This window comes from Drosophila persimilis, unplaced genomic scaffold, assembly GCF_003286085.1.
Source record: "Drosophila persimilis strain 14011-0111.01,24,50 unplaced genomic scaffold, DperRS2 tig00000686-arrow-arrow-pilon, whole genome shotgun sequence".
Classification (NCBI taxonomy): Eukaryota; Metazoa; Arthropoda; class Insecta; order Diptera; family Drosophilidae; genus Drosophila; species Drosophila persimilis.
Genome location: NW_020825336.1, coordinates 1214873 through 1229668, shown reverse-complemented (window position 1 = coordinate 1229668; position 14796 = coordinate 1214873). Strand labels below are relative to the sequence as shown.

Genomic DNA, 14796 nt, shown 5'->3' with positions numbered 1-14796 from the left:
ATAATAGTTTTTCTTATATGAATATATATATTGTATGTATATGTATATTTAAATGAAAAATAAAAGAAAATCAATTAAGTTTAAACCTTAAAGAGAATGGAAAGCAGACATACCTTTAATTTTTATGAAGTTTGTAGCCAGTGGGATCGATCGGAGAAAGGAGAAAAGAAGAACGCATTCGAATGTCTAATTAATTCCTTTATTCATATCTGTTGTATCAATCAATTCTTGCTCAAAGGCTCACATAAAATGGAATTTCATTCTGTATTATTGGGTGTTAGACTTCATTTTGTGGCTGTTTGTTGTTAGTTGTTTTATTTGATTTTGTTATTTGCTTTGAAGTACGCCGATAGGCAATTAATTAGACTAGTCACATAATATGGTTTAAGATGATATAATACGCGTTTGATTCTAAGAAATTGACATTTTTTGTTGTGTGTCCGTGAGTGTGAAAATTGTTCATGTCTTCGGTTTATACCCAGTTCCTTGTGGGTATAAACCTTTCCGAATTTGTATGTTGATTGTTTTTGGTTGTTTGGAGAGCATTGCAAACATTTGCTTGCAGTGAGTGGTGTGTGCGGTGTCGAATGAATGTTACATACAATATTCGAGAATTGTATATTGAAATCAAATACGCCCAGGGCCGTGGAAATATAAATGCCATCAATATTGCTGATCGGCACTCGAATGCCCTACAAATTTGACTAAACCAAAATCTTATCAACTAATTGGGTTAAGGAAAACGATGAGATTTATCAAATTAAAAGCGTGTTTGATTCCAGTTTAAACCATATTATATAGCTAAGACGTGGGCGGAGATCTACACAGAAGAACGTATCAATGTCGTCGCTCTAGACCAGAATCTCTGGATCGCGGATCTCTGGTCAGTGTGCGTCCTCCAAATAGGTGTGGTTTTCTGTGTGTGGGGGATGTGTGGGGTTTTGGTGTTTTTTGTTTGTTTGTAATGTGTGTGTTTGTAAGCTAAATTAAATACAGCAGAGCCGGGTCTACGTTTTGATAGCTTCTTTAGAAATGGCTTTGTCTGTGTGATTTAGTTTTGTACGGGCAACGGGGGCGGAGGGTAGGCGTAGATGTCGCCGCTGTTGGCCATCATGTAGGGTGCCGCCTGTGTGGGCACAGCATACTGGGGGCGGTAGGAGTTGGGCATGCTTGTCGGTCCGCCGTTGAGGGAAACTGTCGCCATGCTGGAGGACATTGAGGAATACTGTCCATACGCCTGAGGAGGCATACCTCCTGCGGCTCCGGCAGCCACCGCTGCCTGTTGTTGCTGATGTGGTTGCTGAGCCTGCTGCTGCGGATGCTGCTGCTGGTTCACTGGTGGCGGCGGCATATTGGAGAAGTTCATGTTATACGGCGAGAAACGGGAGCGCTTCTGGTCAATGCCGTAGTTGGCAGCAGCTGCCATGGCTGCATGGGCAACTGCGTCGGGCAGCAGCGGCTGTTGCTGCTGTGCATTGAGCTGCTGCTGTTGTGGATTTGCTTGCTGCGGTGCACCTGGGCCGCTCTGTACCTTCGGTTCGAAACAAGCGGCATTGGGGTTGAAGCGCGAGAAGGCAGCTCCGTTCTGCTGCTGCTGCTGATGTTGTTGCTGCTGTCCCTGATATCCCTGGTGGCCCTGGGGACGATAGCCGCCATTGCTGCCCGGATTGGGTGGCGATGTGCGCGGCTTCTGATCGAAGCGTGGGGCGCCACCGCCGCCGTTGAAACCATTGCGATTCATGTTGCCGCCACTGGCGTTGTTGTTGCGGTAGTTATTGCCGCCGTTGTAGCCTCCGCCCATCTGCTGATTGCGACCTTGATAGCCATTGCCGCCGCGGTAACCGCCGCCCATTCCACCTCCGCGCTTGTAGCCTCCGCTCATGGACATGCTCAGCAGCTTTGGATTAATCTCCTGCACAGAGATTGAACGAAAAGTGTGTAAGAAATGGGCAAATGCAACGAGAATGCAACGAGAATGCAACTCCAATGCAGAAGACTCACCTGATTGGCCTCGCGGAGGACTTGGATCAGATCATTGGCCTTGTTGGCATTCGAGTGCGTGAACAAGGTGTATGCTGTGCCCGTGTTATTCGATCTTCCGGTGCGCCCGATGCGGTGCACATAGTCCTCAGAGTTCGAAGGATAATCGTAGTTTATAACGAACTTGACATCGTCAACGTCTGTTTTCATTTCATTTCATTTATATTTTTCATTTCGAATTTGAAAATTGAAGAAGTATGAAAGAAAATGTTAAAAATATCGAATCTTTCCAATATGCGGGGGCGAAAATAGGATTCTTTCTCAATATTTACTCAAAAAACTATTTAACAAAAACGGAAACTTATTCATGTGTGTGTGTGTGTGTGTGTGTTATAGTCTATTTCTGTGTGTGAGTGTTTGTTGTGTCCGTTCGAGTGTACATAGTGTGTGTATGTGTGTGTGTGTGTGTTGGTTAATTGAACTTAAAATACATACTTTATCGAATCGGTCAATGGATTTTGTCGTTCTGTATTTCTGTTTTATCTTTCTTTCTTTTTTGTTTGTTTTTTTTTTTTTAGTTGGTTTTGTACTTTGAACAAAAATTTCGCCATCAATACTATTAGCGTATATTAATAACTATACATCTTTGGCAATTAGATATATGTTTTTTCTATACTGCAGAAATGTGGACCTCGACCTTTGTCTTCTCATCATTCTTAAATATGTTTTTTCTTATGTTCTTTCTTTTCAATACACAAATCGTAATATAAATGTTTTTCTTAAAGCTTAATGCATACAAGAGAGACGGCTTGATTAAAAATTATGATTATAGTTAATATAAGGAACACACATACGGCATACGGCTTGGGTACGGTATGGTTATAAGCTTATGATAGATAGAGGGTGCTCTCTGGATTTGATTAGTTTCACTGGGAATGATTATTCAAGGGGTGCGGGGTGGGGGCTGAATTGGGGTTTTATGGATTCTTGGGGGAGGGGGTGAAGTTTGAAGTTTGAAGGCTGAAGGGTGAAGGGTGACGGTTGAAGGGTGAAGGAAGGGGATCGTATAGCTATGGTTAGGAAGCACTAAATTAGCCTAGTACTTACCCTGACAGCGACCTAGGGTTTAGATTGGGTTAGAGAGATAGATAGGCTTACGCTCAAGTGAGTGTCCCTGTTGATCCTGTCCCTCTGCCTGTGACTCTGCCTGTGCCTGTGCCTGTGGCTATCTCTGTGGCTATCCGTGTCCTGGCTATCTGGACTGGGTCGCCGATCTCCGATCTGCTAGAAACTTAATAACTCAACCCTCAACTTGTATATATGTATAGCTTTTTTCTCATTAACTTTATCTTCTTTGTGTATATGTTTCAACTTTTTCAACTTTAAACTTTTCATTTCTTTCGTTTTGTTTTTAGTTTTTAGTTTTGTTTCTTTTCGTTTTTGTTCATTTTCTTTTTGCCATTTTTAAAAATCGAAGTCCATTTCGTAAAGTGCTGATGATATTTTTGTTCACACACAAATTTCGGTTTTATACATAGAGTAAGGAGCGACGTAATATAAATATAGAATACTTTATGGTACATAAATAAGCTAAGGAAAATTAGCATCAGTCAAAAAACTCGTGGGCCGCAGCAAAATGTTGCAATTACTCAACGTTATTGATTATTTAAATAACTTAAACAACAATAAAAAAAAGTTCAACAAAATAATATAGTATATAGATATTTTTTTTTAAGTTGAGTTTAAAGATTGTTTCCTTGCATTAAGGGATTATTTTGTTCTTTGATTTAAGATTTGAAGGTGCACTGGAATTAGTCACTACAGTTTCGAGTTTCGAGTTTCGAGTTTCGAGTTTTGTTTGGTTTTAGAGTATTTTGCTGGCCGCTGACTCCTTGACTGACAGTAAATTGCATTACGAGTACATGTTAGGGTTACTCAAAACGTGATTCGACGAGACACAACTAAAGACTATGAGCAAGAGAGAGAGAGAGCAACAAACTAACGAACTAAAAGTAGTAATCAAACATCATATAACCAGCAATGCATGGAGAACAAACACATTCCCCTCATTATTTGAGCCCACACCAGTTCTTCACACACCCTTTGACATTCGCAAAGGGTCTTCTAGGTCTTCTAGGGGATTGAAATCGGATGAGGAATCGGATTTTGAGGTGTATCGCGAATCAGGATGCTAAGCGGCGGCTCGCCTCGGAAGGAACCGTGAAATCGTGAAACCGTGGAACCGTACAACCGTTCAACAAAAAACAAAAATCATCGCAATAACAAATGATCTGATTATCTCGGATCGGTTATTAGATTTTGGTTCCGTCTCAGCCGGAGCTGAAGCTGGAGCCGGAGTACAATATAAACTTGGTCTGGACCAGCTCGCATCCCTGCTAAATAATAATAATCTGGGATTATTGGACTTTGGATGCTTCGGATGCCAACAGAAGCTGGAAGAGAGTCGAATAACTTAACATGCAACATATAAACGTAAAATAACTTAACCTATAAATGCAAAAAGGTCAAGCTCCCTCACTTCGGGACAAGTGAGAGACAAGAGATGGAGTAATAGATTCAGATTCAGATTCAGATTGAGAGCGTGAAGGAAGAGCAAGAGGCTGGGTCGGTGTTGGCCGATTCATCGCTGACGGATGCTCTGGGACGAACCAGGAGACGTCGACGACGAATCACAAAATAATGAAAGAAACCCCACGGGATGCTTGATCGATCCACAGGCAACAATTGCTTGGTTATGGAGAGAGAAACAAGAGGTGGCTCTGTGCCGACCAAAATATGTCTACTCACCCAGTCCGCGAGCAGCCACATCTGTGGCGACCAAGATCGAGTGACGTCCATTACGGAAGCTGGACAAGACAAAGTCGCGCTCCTGCTGCGACTTGTCGCCGTGAATGGCACATGCACGCCATCCCTGACGCGAGATATTGCGAGTGATCTCGTCCACTCGCTTCTTGGTCTCCACGAAGATGATGGTCTTGGTCTCGTTTTCGGCCGAGATGTCCGACAGAAGCTTGATCAGCTTCCCCAGCTTTTCGCTCTCGTCGCAGACATCAACGATTTGCAGTATGTTGTGATTGGCGCTCAGCGTGAGCGACCCGATGTTGACCTGTATGTAGTTTGTGAGGAACTCCTCGGCTAGCTGGCGCACTTCCTTGGGCCAGGTGGCTGACCACATCAGCACCTGACGATCCGGACGAATCTGCTGCATGATCTTCCTAATCTGAGGCTCGAAACCCATGTCCAGCATGCGATCGGCCTCATCCAGCACCAGGTAGGTGCATCGCTTCAGCGTAGTGGTTCCACGCTCGAGGAAGTCGATCAGCCGTCCCGGTGTGGCAATCACGATCTCCACGCCACGCTCTAAGTCCCTGGCCTGCTGTCCCTTGGGAGCTCCACCGAAAATGCATGTATTGCGCACATGGGTGTTGCTGCCGAACTCAATGGCCACCTGCTGTATCTGTTGGGCCAGCTCGCGAGTGGGAGCCAGAACCAAGGCAATGGGTCCATCACCACGCTCCAGGCGCGGCTGGTTGTTGATGTGCACTACAGCGGGCAGCACGTAGGCCAGGGTCTTGCCTGACCCAGTCTGGGCCACACCCACCAGGTCGCGTCCACTCAAGGCGATTGGCCAACCTTGGGCCTGGATGGCAGTTGGCTTGGCGAAGCCCTGCTTACGGATCTCGTTCATCACGTAGTCTGGGAAGCCGCCCTCCTCGAAGTCAATACTGGGTGTAGGCACCTGGTCCCCTTTGATAGTGATCTCGTTGTTTGTGAGGAAACTCTCGGTTTCCCCCTGTGTCCTGGCTAGAACCGTATCGCACGGCTTGTAGAAGTTCTTGCGGAACGGAGTCAGATTTACCTCGGACCAGATTATCTTCGGCAGATGTGCGCCGTGTGTGGAGGTGCGGTTATTCTGGTTGCCGCCGAAGCCGTGATCCATGCGTGGACCTTGTCCAGTGCCGTTCATGCGACGTGGCCCGCCATTGCTAGGTCCGGCAAAGCCGGGATAAGGGGCAGAGCGGTTGCGCTGGAACATGCCAACGCCAGCAGCTCCGCCGCCGGGGCCGCCCATGCGATTGGGGGGCATGCCGCCTATTGCACCTGCCCCTCCTCCGTAGGCATTAACCTGTCCGTTATACCTGGAACGACCGTGGTTTATCATGAATACAAATTTAGATCCTTACAATTCAAAGATAAATTTTGAAAAGAAATGTAAAGGTTCTTTTTTTATGTAATTTTTTTCATGATTTACTGCCATTTTGAATTTATTGATTTTCGACTGCTTCGCCGAGTGCCGCCGCTTGTCCGAAAAAACGCGTAAAAAACGCAAAACTAGCTTGGGAAATACTTGTGCACTTACATGTTCATGGTTTTGTGATGTTTAATGTACAATTCTTCGCGAAATTATAAATTTTTATTGTAATTTTTTTTCTGCGTTTTCACTTCACGAAATTTTCCAGCCCCGTAAATGAAGTGTGCCCGCAGATTTGTGAATAAAATATACCACCGGACATTCAGATATATATCGAAATATTCCGTGTCATTTTGAGAATATACCTAAAAATACCGATGGGGAAAACGAACATAGCCCACTTAGCCCCCCTCTTTTTAAACAGGTGAACATCTTCAGTAAAAAAAACGGAAAATGATATGGTATGTAAATTCTCCTTGTATATCCACCCCCTCTCTTTTCTTAAAGCCTAGTACTCAGATCGACGAAATATGCAGTCGACTAAACGTGTGAAAAATTTCATTAGGGGCAGAGTGTGACCAGGTGCACATGCTCTAGGGTTACACTGTTAAAATCGGTTAGAAATTCAAATTTGTATGATATCAAGCAGGAATATATTATGTGCGGGCGCTGTGGAACTGGAGGACTACAATACACATCATGTTCTTATCTCCTTATCAATTAATAAAATTAAAATATAATTGGCTTTCATTCGATTGATTCGATTTTTAGCCGGCTGGCACTTGATCGATTGCTTCCTTCCTGCTGTTCGTCGACGAAAGATCGAATATTTTTATATTTGCTCGTTCCACTAACCATACAGTATACCGTATGGTTAGTGGTGACAGTATACAGCTCGTTCCCAGAAAATACCATCGGTTGCTTTTCCAGTATTAGTCGTTCGGATATCATACGAATATTATTCCTGATTGGTTCGACAAAGCTTAATAGATTGTTCTTGTTCCGATCAGTCGACTGCTGTCTCAGACGTTGATGAATCATGGACTTTGCAAAGGAACTGCAAAATATTTTGGATGAGTTGCGTATTTCCGACAGTGATCGCACCAACTACACTAAGGATGCTATAGAAATCCAAAATCATGTGATTGAGAAATTAAAGTTGGCAGACGATAATTTCCACAAGGCATTTGATGGACTTAGTCTTGGAGGTAGGTTATGGGGCTAGCGGAAACCTTAGTTTTTCGTCAGCCAAATGAGTAATCATTGCTTTTTTTCTAGGAAGCTACTTGGATAGGGTGAAATTGAAAACCCCTGATGAATTTGATTTGCATATGAAGCTGAAGTTTCCATTCCCAATCACCCCGGAGAATGACGAGAAGGGATTCGTGCTCTTGTGTGCAAATTACCACAATCATCCTATCGTAGCCGGCAATTACATAAATCGAAAGAATCTTCAAGATTGGTTACGCGATGCATTCGATAGGGCGTTCAAATCAAAAGTAAGTCTTCGATGCAAGACTGGAGAGGAATATGACGTAATCTACACGGCCAAGGGCTACGGATGTGCCCACACCATTGAAGCTGAGGGGGAGACTCGTTCCATATCGTTCGATATCGTGCCAGCATTCGAGTTCGCTTCGGCCCAGTGGCCGTGCGGCAATCCAGGCATTTATAACAGCCGTAAGAAAAATATGCGTAAATTCCCATGGTTCGCTGTACCGCAACACAAGCCGGGCTCAAGGGACGATCAGCGAACCTTTATGGTATGTGCCCCCCATTGGGAACGCCAGGTAACGCAGGATATGGATAACTTCAAAAATGTGTTGCGCCTGATGAAGGGATTGCGCGACGCTCACGCGACCGATTTTCCTCATCTATCAAGCTACATGATGAAAACTGTCTTGCTCCATCAACTGGGAAAAGTTAGCTGGACAATGAATTTGCCGACTCTCTTTATAAAGATGTGGAAGTGTTTGGTAGATTATCTACTAAGTGGCTATATGAATTTTTTTTTGGCAAATGGCCATAACATTTTTGATCGGATGAGTCGTGGAGAAGTCCACACGTGCTACACTACAGCTTCACGTTTACTTGCGGAGCTTCAGTATGTTGATCTTAATAAAAACTACGACGAAATCGCTAAACTTTTTAAAGTTTTTGATTAAGACAACATTTGTATACATTAAACATTTTGTATTTGTGTTCTATTCTTCCAAATAAATTCATATCTTCGCCGGAAATGCTTGCCTTGCAAAATCTCAGCTTATTTTTCCAGCATCGTTTTTTTTTTTTATCAACACGAAAGAATTCTTCACATTGGGGGTCGAAGCGTTTAATACCCTTCCAGATGGATGTTTCATATGGTGGTCCGATCTGACCGATTCAAGAATGATCTGTCTATTAACTAAATAATAATAAGGAACATTTTATGGAAATAGCTTCAATACTGATAAGACTAGGTAGAGAAGACTAGAACGTAGGTTGTACAGTCGTACGTCTCCATTTCTATGCTCATGCGCTTTCGATCTCCCTATGACGAATTTTTGTTTAATTTAAGTATATTCTGGGATGTCCCGAACTATAAATGCGACGTTAGCAATCGATAAACAGGTACTGCGCACCTTTGTCGAGATAATAAGAAGATAATGAAGAAATAATAAGCCTAAAACGTTACGTTAGCGAAGATTAGGTACAATTTCTGGCAATTTTTTCAGATAATTCAATATGTAAGAGACACATTGTGAAAAATCTTTTCTCAATAATCATCTTTCTTGTAGTATAAATTAATCGAGAAAAATACGAAAAATAAAATACCGAAAAGTGAACTTTTGCTTCTTTGAATGACATGGCGTAATCCGGTGTCATATTCATGCTGATCACAGAAAACATACCATAAATAATTTCTGCTCTGAAACATTAACAGATTCCCTACAGATTCTGCTTGTTGTTCCCACAATACTGCTGACTTAAGCAATCTTCGCTCGGATAAAGCCCAATGGGAGGCAGCATCGATGACTCGACTAAAACGATGATTGAGGGTACGGGACCATTGGCAAGGCTAAACTTTCAAAGAGCTTTGCCGATTCCGATGAATGCCGATGATTGAGGGTACGGGACCATTGGCAAAGGCTAAACTTTCAAAGAGCTTTGCCGATTTCCCCCTTCTTTGAAGGCAGACGGCATCCATGGAACCAATGGAGTGTCGTGAGCATGAAATCCAACATGCCACATAGTACGAGTACCACATTGCATTTGACATTCTAGGTAGGGGGTTTGATTTTATTACTCTTACATATAATTTACATGTTGAGAGGTAATTTAGTTGAAAGAATAATGAGAGCATTTGTTTTTAAATGTGTGTTTTATAGGGTTTACTTAGGAATACTATACTCCTTTAAAATAATCATATTAAAGCTGTCTCTGCTATATGCACACTATACAATTAACGTATAATGACTACAAGTCATACTCGTATGATCTAAGGTTCTAAATTCCTACTTAAGCAAGATCACAGTTGGTACAGGGAGCACCACCCCCTTTCTGAGAGAGAGAGAGAGAGAGAGAGAGAGAGCGGTAGAGAGAGTTCCGCTCTAGAATAGACCCGATCCGGCCATATTCTCGGAGAGGATCATCTTCTGGACATCGCTGAATACCTCGCGGATGCAGCGTGTGTCAGTGGCCACGGTGAAGTGGTAGTAGCACTCCCGCTCGGAGGTGATCAGATCGCTGTTGTTGCGCGAATGACGCTTGAAGGGCTCCTGGGTGATATCCACGAGCTTCTGCTTAATGAACATCTTCGTCCAGTCGCACTCATCAAAGCAATTATCCTGCTGCGGCCGCTTGCAGAACTCCTCGTACTCTGGGAAATAGTCGACGATGTGCTTTCCAGCCCTGATCTTCCGCTCCATGATGTCGTACTTATTGATAAACACAATCAGGCCGGCGGAGGCGAGGAAACGGTTCTGCCAGACGCGCCGGAACAGCTTGAGGGCCTCCTCCAGGCGGTTCTGGTTAGGATCCTCGCGCAGATTCTGATCGAATTCGCTGCACGAGACAAGAAACAGCACTGCCTGTATGCCCTCGAACACCTGGATCCATTTGTTGCGCTGATCTCTCTGTCCCCCCACATCGTACATGCGGAACTCCTGCTCGCCGCCGCCCAAGCTCTTGGGCACGGGCACCCGGAAGGTGATTTGCGAGATGCCAGTGGTGATCTTCCGACTGTGTAAGATGTCCTCAGTGCTGGGTATATACTCGCAATCGCTGATCCTCACAAAGTTGTCGAGAAAGCTGTAGAATGGAGAGAAAATAATCATTTAGTAAGGCATAATCCTTCAAGATTTGTGGCCCTGAAGATAACTTACTATTTGGCACTGTCCAGCAGGGGGAATTCATTCGAGCGATCGTAGCAGGCACGGATACCGACATCGTTCCACAGAGTCATGACGTGGTCACAGTACTCCTAAAATGCAAATAAACAATTTGCTTTAGTATACATATTTGGTATTAGTCATTGAGTAAAGCATAAAACCATGAATGACTGGCATGTGGCCTCCAACAAACGCCCCACCCACCCACTACCCACTACCCTCAAAAAAGTCTTGTCTTAATCTTATCGTATCGTATCGTATAAGCCATATAATGACCAGAGAATAAAAGATAGATAGACGCTGGCTCTCGCTCTCTTTACAGTGGACTACGACGATGATTCAGCCGGCGGGCGACGATCAAAGGCCATTCATCCGGACAATTGCAGCTGTGCGCCACTATTCACGTAAAATCAAAAGTCGTTTCGAGGAAGTCCGATTTTTCGATCGGACAAACACCAGAAACACTTGCTTGGAAAGTTTTTAGACATTCCAGAACGCAACTTAATGGATCGTAATGGTAATGGTAATCAATCACACCGCCAGATACATGGAGAGAGATAACAGAAAAATCGATTCAGCGAGCTGGAGGAGATTTGACGCAAGTCTAATGCTTGTGGCAACGTCAAAGTCGTTTGCTTGATACCAACTGCGACAAAACATTCTGAAGTGCAGCGAGCAGGGATAAGATACAGCACTAGCACTTTGACAGCCCCCATGTCAAAGCCCCCCACTTGAGGCCACCTAAGACAGACGCCGCCTGCTCACCTCATTCATGTACTCCGGAGCACCTCCGGGCAGCGACAGGATATAGTCGGCACTGCGTTCGCTGGTGCAGCTGCCAAAGTCCAGGCCCAGGAGGCCCATCTGCAGCACTAGCTGGTGGATCGAGTCGTGGATGTTCTGATAGATTTCAGGGATACGATCGCGACGCTCACTACAGAGAGAGAGAGAGAGAGAGGAGATCCTTGAGCATTAGGTAGAAGTGAGAATCAAGGGAGAAACTTACTCATCCGTAAAGCCATTGATATGCAGTATTCTCATCTGTTTGAAGATGGTGGTCTTGCCGGACTCGGCAGTACCCAGCAGCAGTATCTTCACGGGGGAGTCGCTGAATCGCTTCTGCATGTCCTTGATCATGTGATTGCGCACCACTTGGAGCTCCTCCTTCTGAGCGGTTGATTGTTTAGCCGACGGCTGGCGCAACCATCGGAGAGGTCTGCAAAAAAAAAACAAAAAACAGAAGGCAAATTTACTTAGCGACTTGTTTTGCGACTTCTAAGGAAAACACGCGACACGGTCAACACGATCAGTGCTAGCTAGCGGGAAAAGAACAGATCTATATATAGGAATGGTAAATGTTTGCATACACCCCGAAAGAGGCACACAGAGACCCAAACGATACGATACCATACCATACCATACCATTCCCCCAACTACGGGCTCTAACGATGCGCTTGGCCCTGATGTATGTTTAATTAAAAGCACACAGAGCCGATACAGAGCAGGCACAGATACTGCTGGGTGGTGCGGAGCGAAGCGGTGCGGTGCGGTGCTACAACCGACGGAGAATACGCAATAGATAAAACCGCAATGGACCCGAATCGTGGTCGTGGGTGCTGCTGCTTAGTGACGGTCTGAAAGCGAATCTGACGCATTGGCGGCGGCTTTTTTTGCCAATACGAGTATTCCCTTCCCCAGAACCGAGAACCAGAACTACAAACTTTAATTAGAAAGAGGGTGCAGATCAGAAGATATAGATACTGAAGCTCGAGTGTTCACGAGCAGCGTTCAGGCATTATTACATATATCGAAAAGGATATTGAACAAAGTCTCTTCTAGAAATCACATGGAATCGATGATGAAATAATACAAGAATCAAGTTAATTCAGCATCTAGCATACCTCGTGATCAATTGGGACGATTGGGGCTTGAACATGAATGAAGATACTCGTATCAATAGTGCGGTGTTCGCATTCCAGACAGCCAGATTGCCCCGAAAAAAACATGGCCCATATCCACTTTTAATTTGGGGCACTAATTGCAGTAATTGGCAGTGGAGTGGAAACGTTCTGCAAGCCCCAAAAACCAGACGCACTTTGGCACCAGAGCATTATTATACGAGTATCTGGTTTATATAGCGCCATTTGAGTCAGGTTGAAATCGTTCATGCCACAATCGAATCGAATCGATTCATTGGGGGAGCGATGTGGCTGGGGAATGGCTGGGCAGGGCGTTTGCAAACTTTATGAGGGGCAATTCTAATTGGGCGATTGCCAAAGCTTACTCAAGACCAATGGCTTTGGCTCTGGCGCTGGATGGATTTCGAGCTTATCAAGGCGCCCGCCACTCCAGAGATACGGGACCCAAGCGTTATCAAGCCATTCGGCATCGAATGCACCATCCCATCCGACCCACCAGCTCCGCGATGCATGATGAAACCTTCCTTCATTTGTATGTTTTAATTTTTAGGGCATTAACCATAACCTATCCACCAAAAAGGTCGATCTTTCTGATGAATCATAAATATCGGCCCCCACCCACTTTCATTGGAAACAGGGAAAAATTGGGAATTTCTAGGTGGGCGTTGGTGTGGCTATCTTTACGGTACTCACTGTAATTTCATACTTGATTTTAACGGGGGCCTTCATAAATGTAGCCAATAGCGAATTTATGGCTGTTTACAGAAAAAAGAAAAGACAAACCAGAAAAAGGAAACCCAATCGGTGGTCCGTTGACCTCATACCCATGCGCTTGCCTGGCAACAGAACACTATATCCATCGCCGTGAAGGGAAACAAATAAACACTGGCCGTCGTGACAGGTGTCAAATGGAAACTTGGAAACGTGGAAACGTGGAAGCGTGAAAACGGGGAAACGTGGGCTGCTAATCAAGGCAAATAACCATAAAATGGTATAATTTATTCAGAGATTACACGCCAGCTGTAAGTAATTAAGTTGGGGGAGGCGAGCAATTATGGAATTATGAACACAACAAAGAAGGAATTGCATCAGCAAAAAGATATGAGACGGCCAGAGAAAGGATCGTGGATGGAAGAGCCTTCGCTAGCGAAAGGACTGGCCCCCAGTGTAGTCTCAATAAGCCCTCACCTTTGGCGGGCCATCAAGTCATAAAGATAATATGCCTTTAATAGAATTAAATTCATATGGACATATATCGGACACCAAATTGATTTTGAAAAGGTCAAACGGTGTTGATGGATGGTCGTCTTCCCTCGCCACTTCGCCCTCCACCCAAAAAGCTAATTTCCGCTATCTAACTGGCAGAAAGTCAGACTGGCAGACTGATTGGGGACTTCCTAAAAGCAGAGTGTGATTAATCCAAATATAGAAATTGGGGGGAATAGGGAATATCCAATATTAACATCGACACGATATCATTAATCACGTACTCCTTTCGCTGATAGCAGTACGAACAGTCAGAAAGCTTTTTTTTTTAATGGAAAGAGCTCATTTAGGGGGTTGACTGGGTTCGGTTCTGTCTGGCTAATCATTCTGATTGGTGGCCCCACCACTGGGCTTTGGGCCTGGGGAAACTACGATTTGCGGCAACTGGCATGGAAAGTCTCCACTGATAGGACAGGATGGGGGAAGAATCGGATTCCCAGAACAGAACAGAACTTAACTAATACTAACCTTAATTTCATGTTTCTGAGTGTTGTATCAATTGTGCGATTGATTATGTTTCCGCTGACAGTGTCTGCGGTAACGACGACGGTAGTACGATATCTGTGCGATTTCTGTGCGATTTGTTGATTCTCTGCAGCACACACGCACGATACGATTAGCGGTACTATTGGTTTTGTTGTTGTTGTGTTTGTTAAATACTTTGAATTCCTTTGGTTCTTGATTGCAGCTCTTCGGATCTGCAATACTGTTTATCGAGCACTTGAGTTCTTGTCACTGCAAAAATAATATCCATTTGTCACTCTGGGGGGATCTGGGATGCGGTTCCCTTTCTGTTTTGTTTTTTAAAGGTGTTCCGAACACGTCTAACACCGTTTTATGGTTCACACAGCACTGAAAGTCGAATCGAATGGAGCGATTTCTTAAATATCAGTTCGTTGCCGAGAGCGGTACGAGCGATAATACTGACAGAGGGAGAGATAAAGAGAGAGAGAGAGGGCGGTGGGAGATGGGAGGTGGGAGCCGATGGCAGTCCGAATCGTTTGTTAATTGCTTGTACGGGTGTTCAAAGTAAGAATGTACAATATCA

The 14796-nt window shown here is 44.4% G+C and overlaps 3 protein-coding genes across 5 annotated transcripts; 1 reads left to right on the top strand and 2 right to left on the bottom strand.

Annotated features, from left to right (window-relative positions):
• Window positions 1–402: 402 nt before the first annotated feature.
• LOC6604534 (ATP-dependent RNA helicase p62) lies at window positions 403–6446 on the bottom strand. 2 transcript variants are annotated; one of them, XM_026991812.1, is made up of 4 exons: window positions 6362–6445; window positions 4789–6140; window positions 2002–2180; window positions 403–1912 (listed from the first exon to the last, which is right to left on the bottom strand). In XM_026991812.1, the coding sequence occupies exons 1-4, from the start codon at window positions 6367–6369 to the stop codon at window positions 1052–1054; spliced, it is 2400 nt and encodes a 799-aa protein (XP_026847613.1). In that variant the 5' UTR covers window positions 6370–6445; the 3' UTR covers window positions 403–1051. The 2 variants fall into 2 exon arrangements, with proteins under 2 accessions (XP_026847613.1, XP_026847614.1); XM_026991813.1 differs by lacking the exons at window positions 403–1912; window positions 2002–2180 and adding an exon at window positions 3430–3473 and having other exon boundaries at window positions 6362–6446.
• A 755-nt stretch (window positions 6447–7201) lies between these two features.
• Window positions 7202–8422, top strand: LOC6601652 (cyclic GMP-AMP synthase). The gene is made up of 2 exons (XM_002026711.2): window positions 7202–7401; window positions 7472–8422. The coding sequence occupies exons 1-2, from the start codon at window positions 7233–7235 to the stop codon at window positions 8356–8358; spliced, it is 1056 nt and encodes a 351-aa protein (XP_002026747.1). The 5' UTR covers window positions 7202–7232; the 3' UTR covers window positions 8359–8422.
• A 1049-nt stretch (window positions 8423–9471) lies between these two features.
• LOC6601653 (guanine nucleotide-binding protein G(f) subunit alpha) lies at window positions 9472–14538 on the bottom strand. 2 transcript variants are annotated; one of them, XM_026991748.1, is made up of 5 exons: window positions 12465–12556; window positions 11570–11779; window positions 11329–11497; window positions 10558–10655; window positions 9472–10483 (listed from the first exon to the last, which is right to left on the bottom strand). In XM_026991748.1, the coding sequence occupies exons 1-5, from the start codon at window positions 12497–12499 to the stop codon at window positions 9784–9786; spliced, it is 1212 nt and encodes a 403-aa protein (XP_026847549.1). In that variant the 5' UTR covers window positions 12500–12556; the 3' UTR covers window positions 9472–9783. The 2 variants fall into 2 exon arrangements, with proteins under 2 accessions (XP_026847549.1, XP_026847550.1); XM_026991749.1 differs by lacking the exon at window positions 12465–12556 and adding an exon at window positions 14217–14538 and having other exon boundaries at window positions 9474–10483.
• Window positions 14539–14796: the final 258 nt, after the last annotated feature.

Coding starts and splice junctions, on each gene's coding strand:
- LOC6604534 (XM_026991812.1), bottom strand. Junction 2,181..4,788: donor TGTGGCTGCTCGCGGACTGG/GTGAGTAGACAT, acceptor AAATGAAAACAG/ACGTTGACGATGTCAAGTTC. Junction 1,913..2,001: donor TCCTCCGCGAGGCCAATCAG/GTGAGTCTTCTG, acceptor ATCTCTGTGCAG/GAGATTAATCCAAAGCTGCT.
- LOC6601652 (XM_002026711.2), top strand. CDS start 7,233: ATGGACTTTGCAAAGGAACTGCAAAATATTTTGGATGAGTTGCGTATT. Junction 7,402..7,471: donor TGATGGACTTAGTCTTGGAG/GTAGGTTATGGG, acceptor CTTTTTTTCTAG/GAAGCTACTTGGATAGGGTG.
- LOC6601653 (XM_026991748.1), bottom strand. CDS start 12,499: ATGTTCAAGCCCCAATCGTCCCAATTGATCACGAG. Junction 10,656..11,328: donor CTCCGGAGTACATGAATGAG/GTGAGCAGGCGG, acceptor TTTGCATTTTAG/GAGTACTGTGACCACGTCAT. Junction 10,484..10,557: donor CTGCTGGACAGTGCCAAATA/GTAAGTTATCTT, acceptor TCCATTCTACAG/CTTTCTCGACAACTTTGTGA.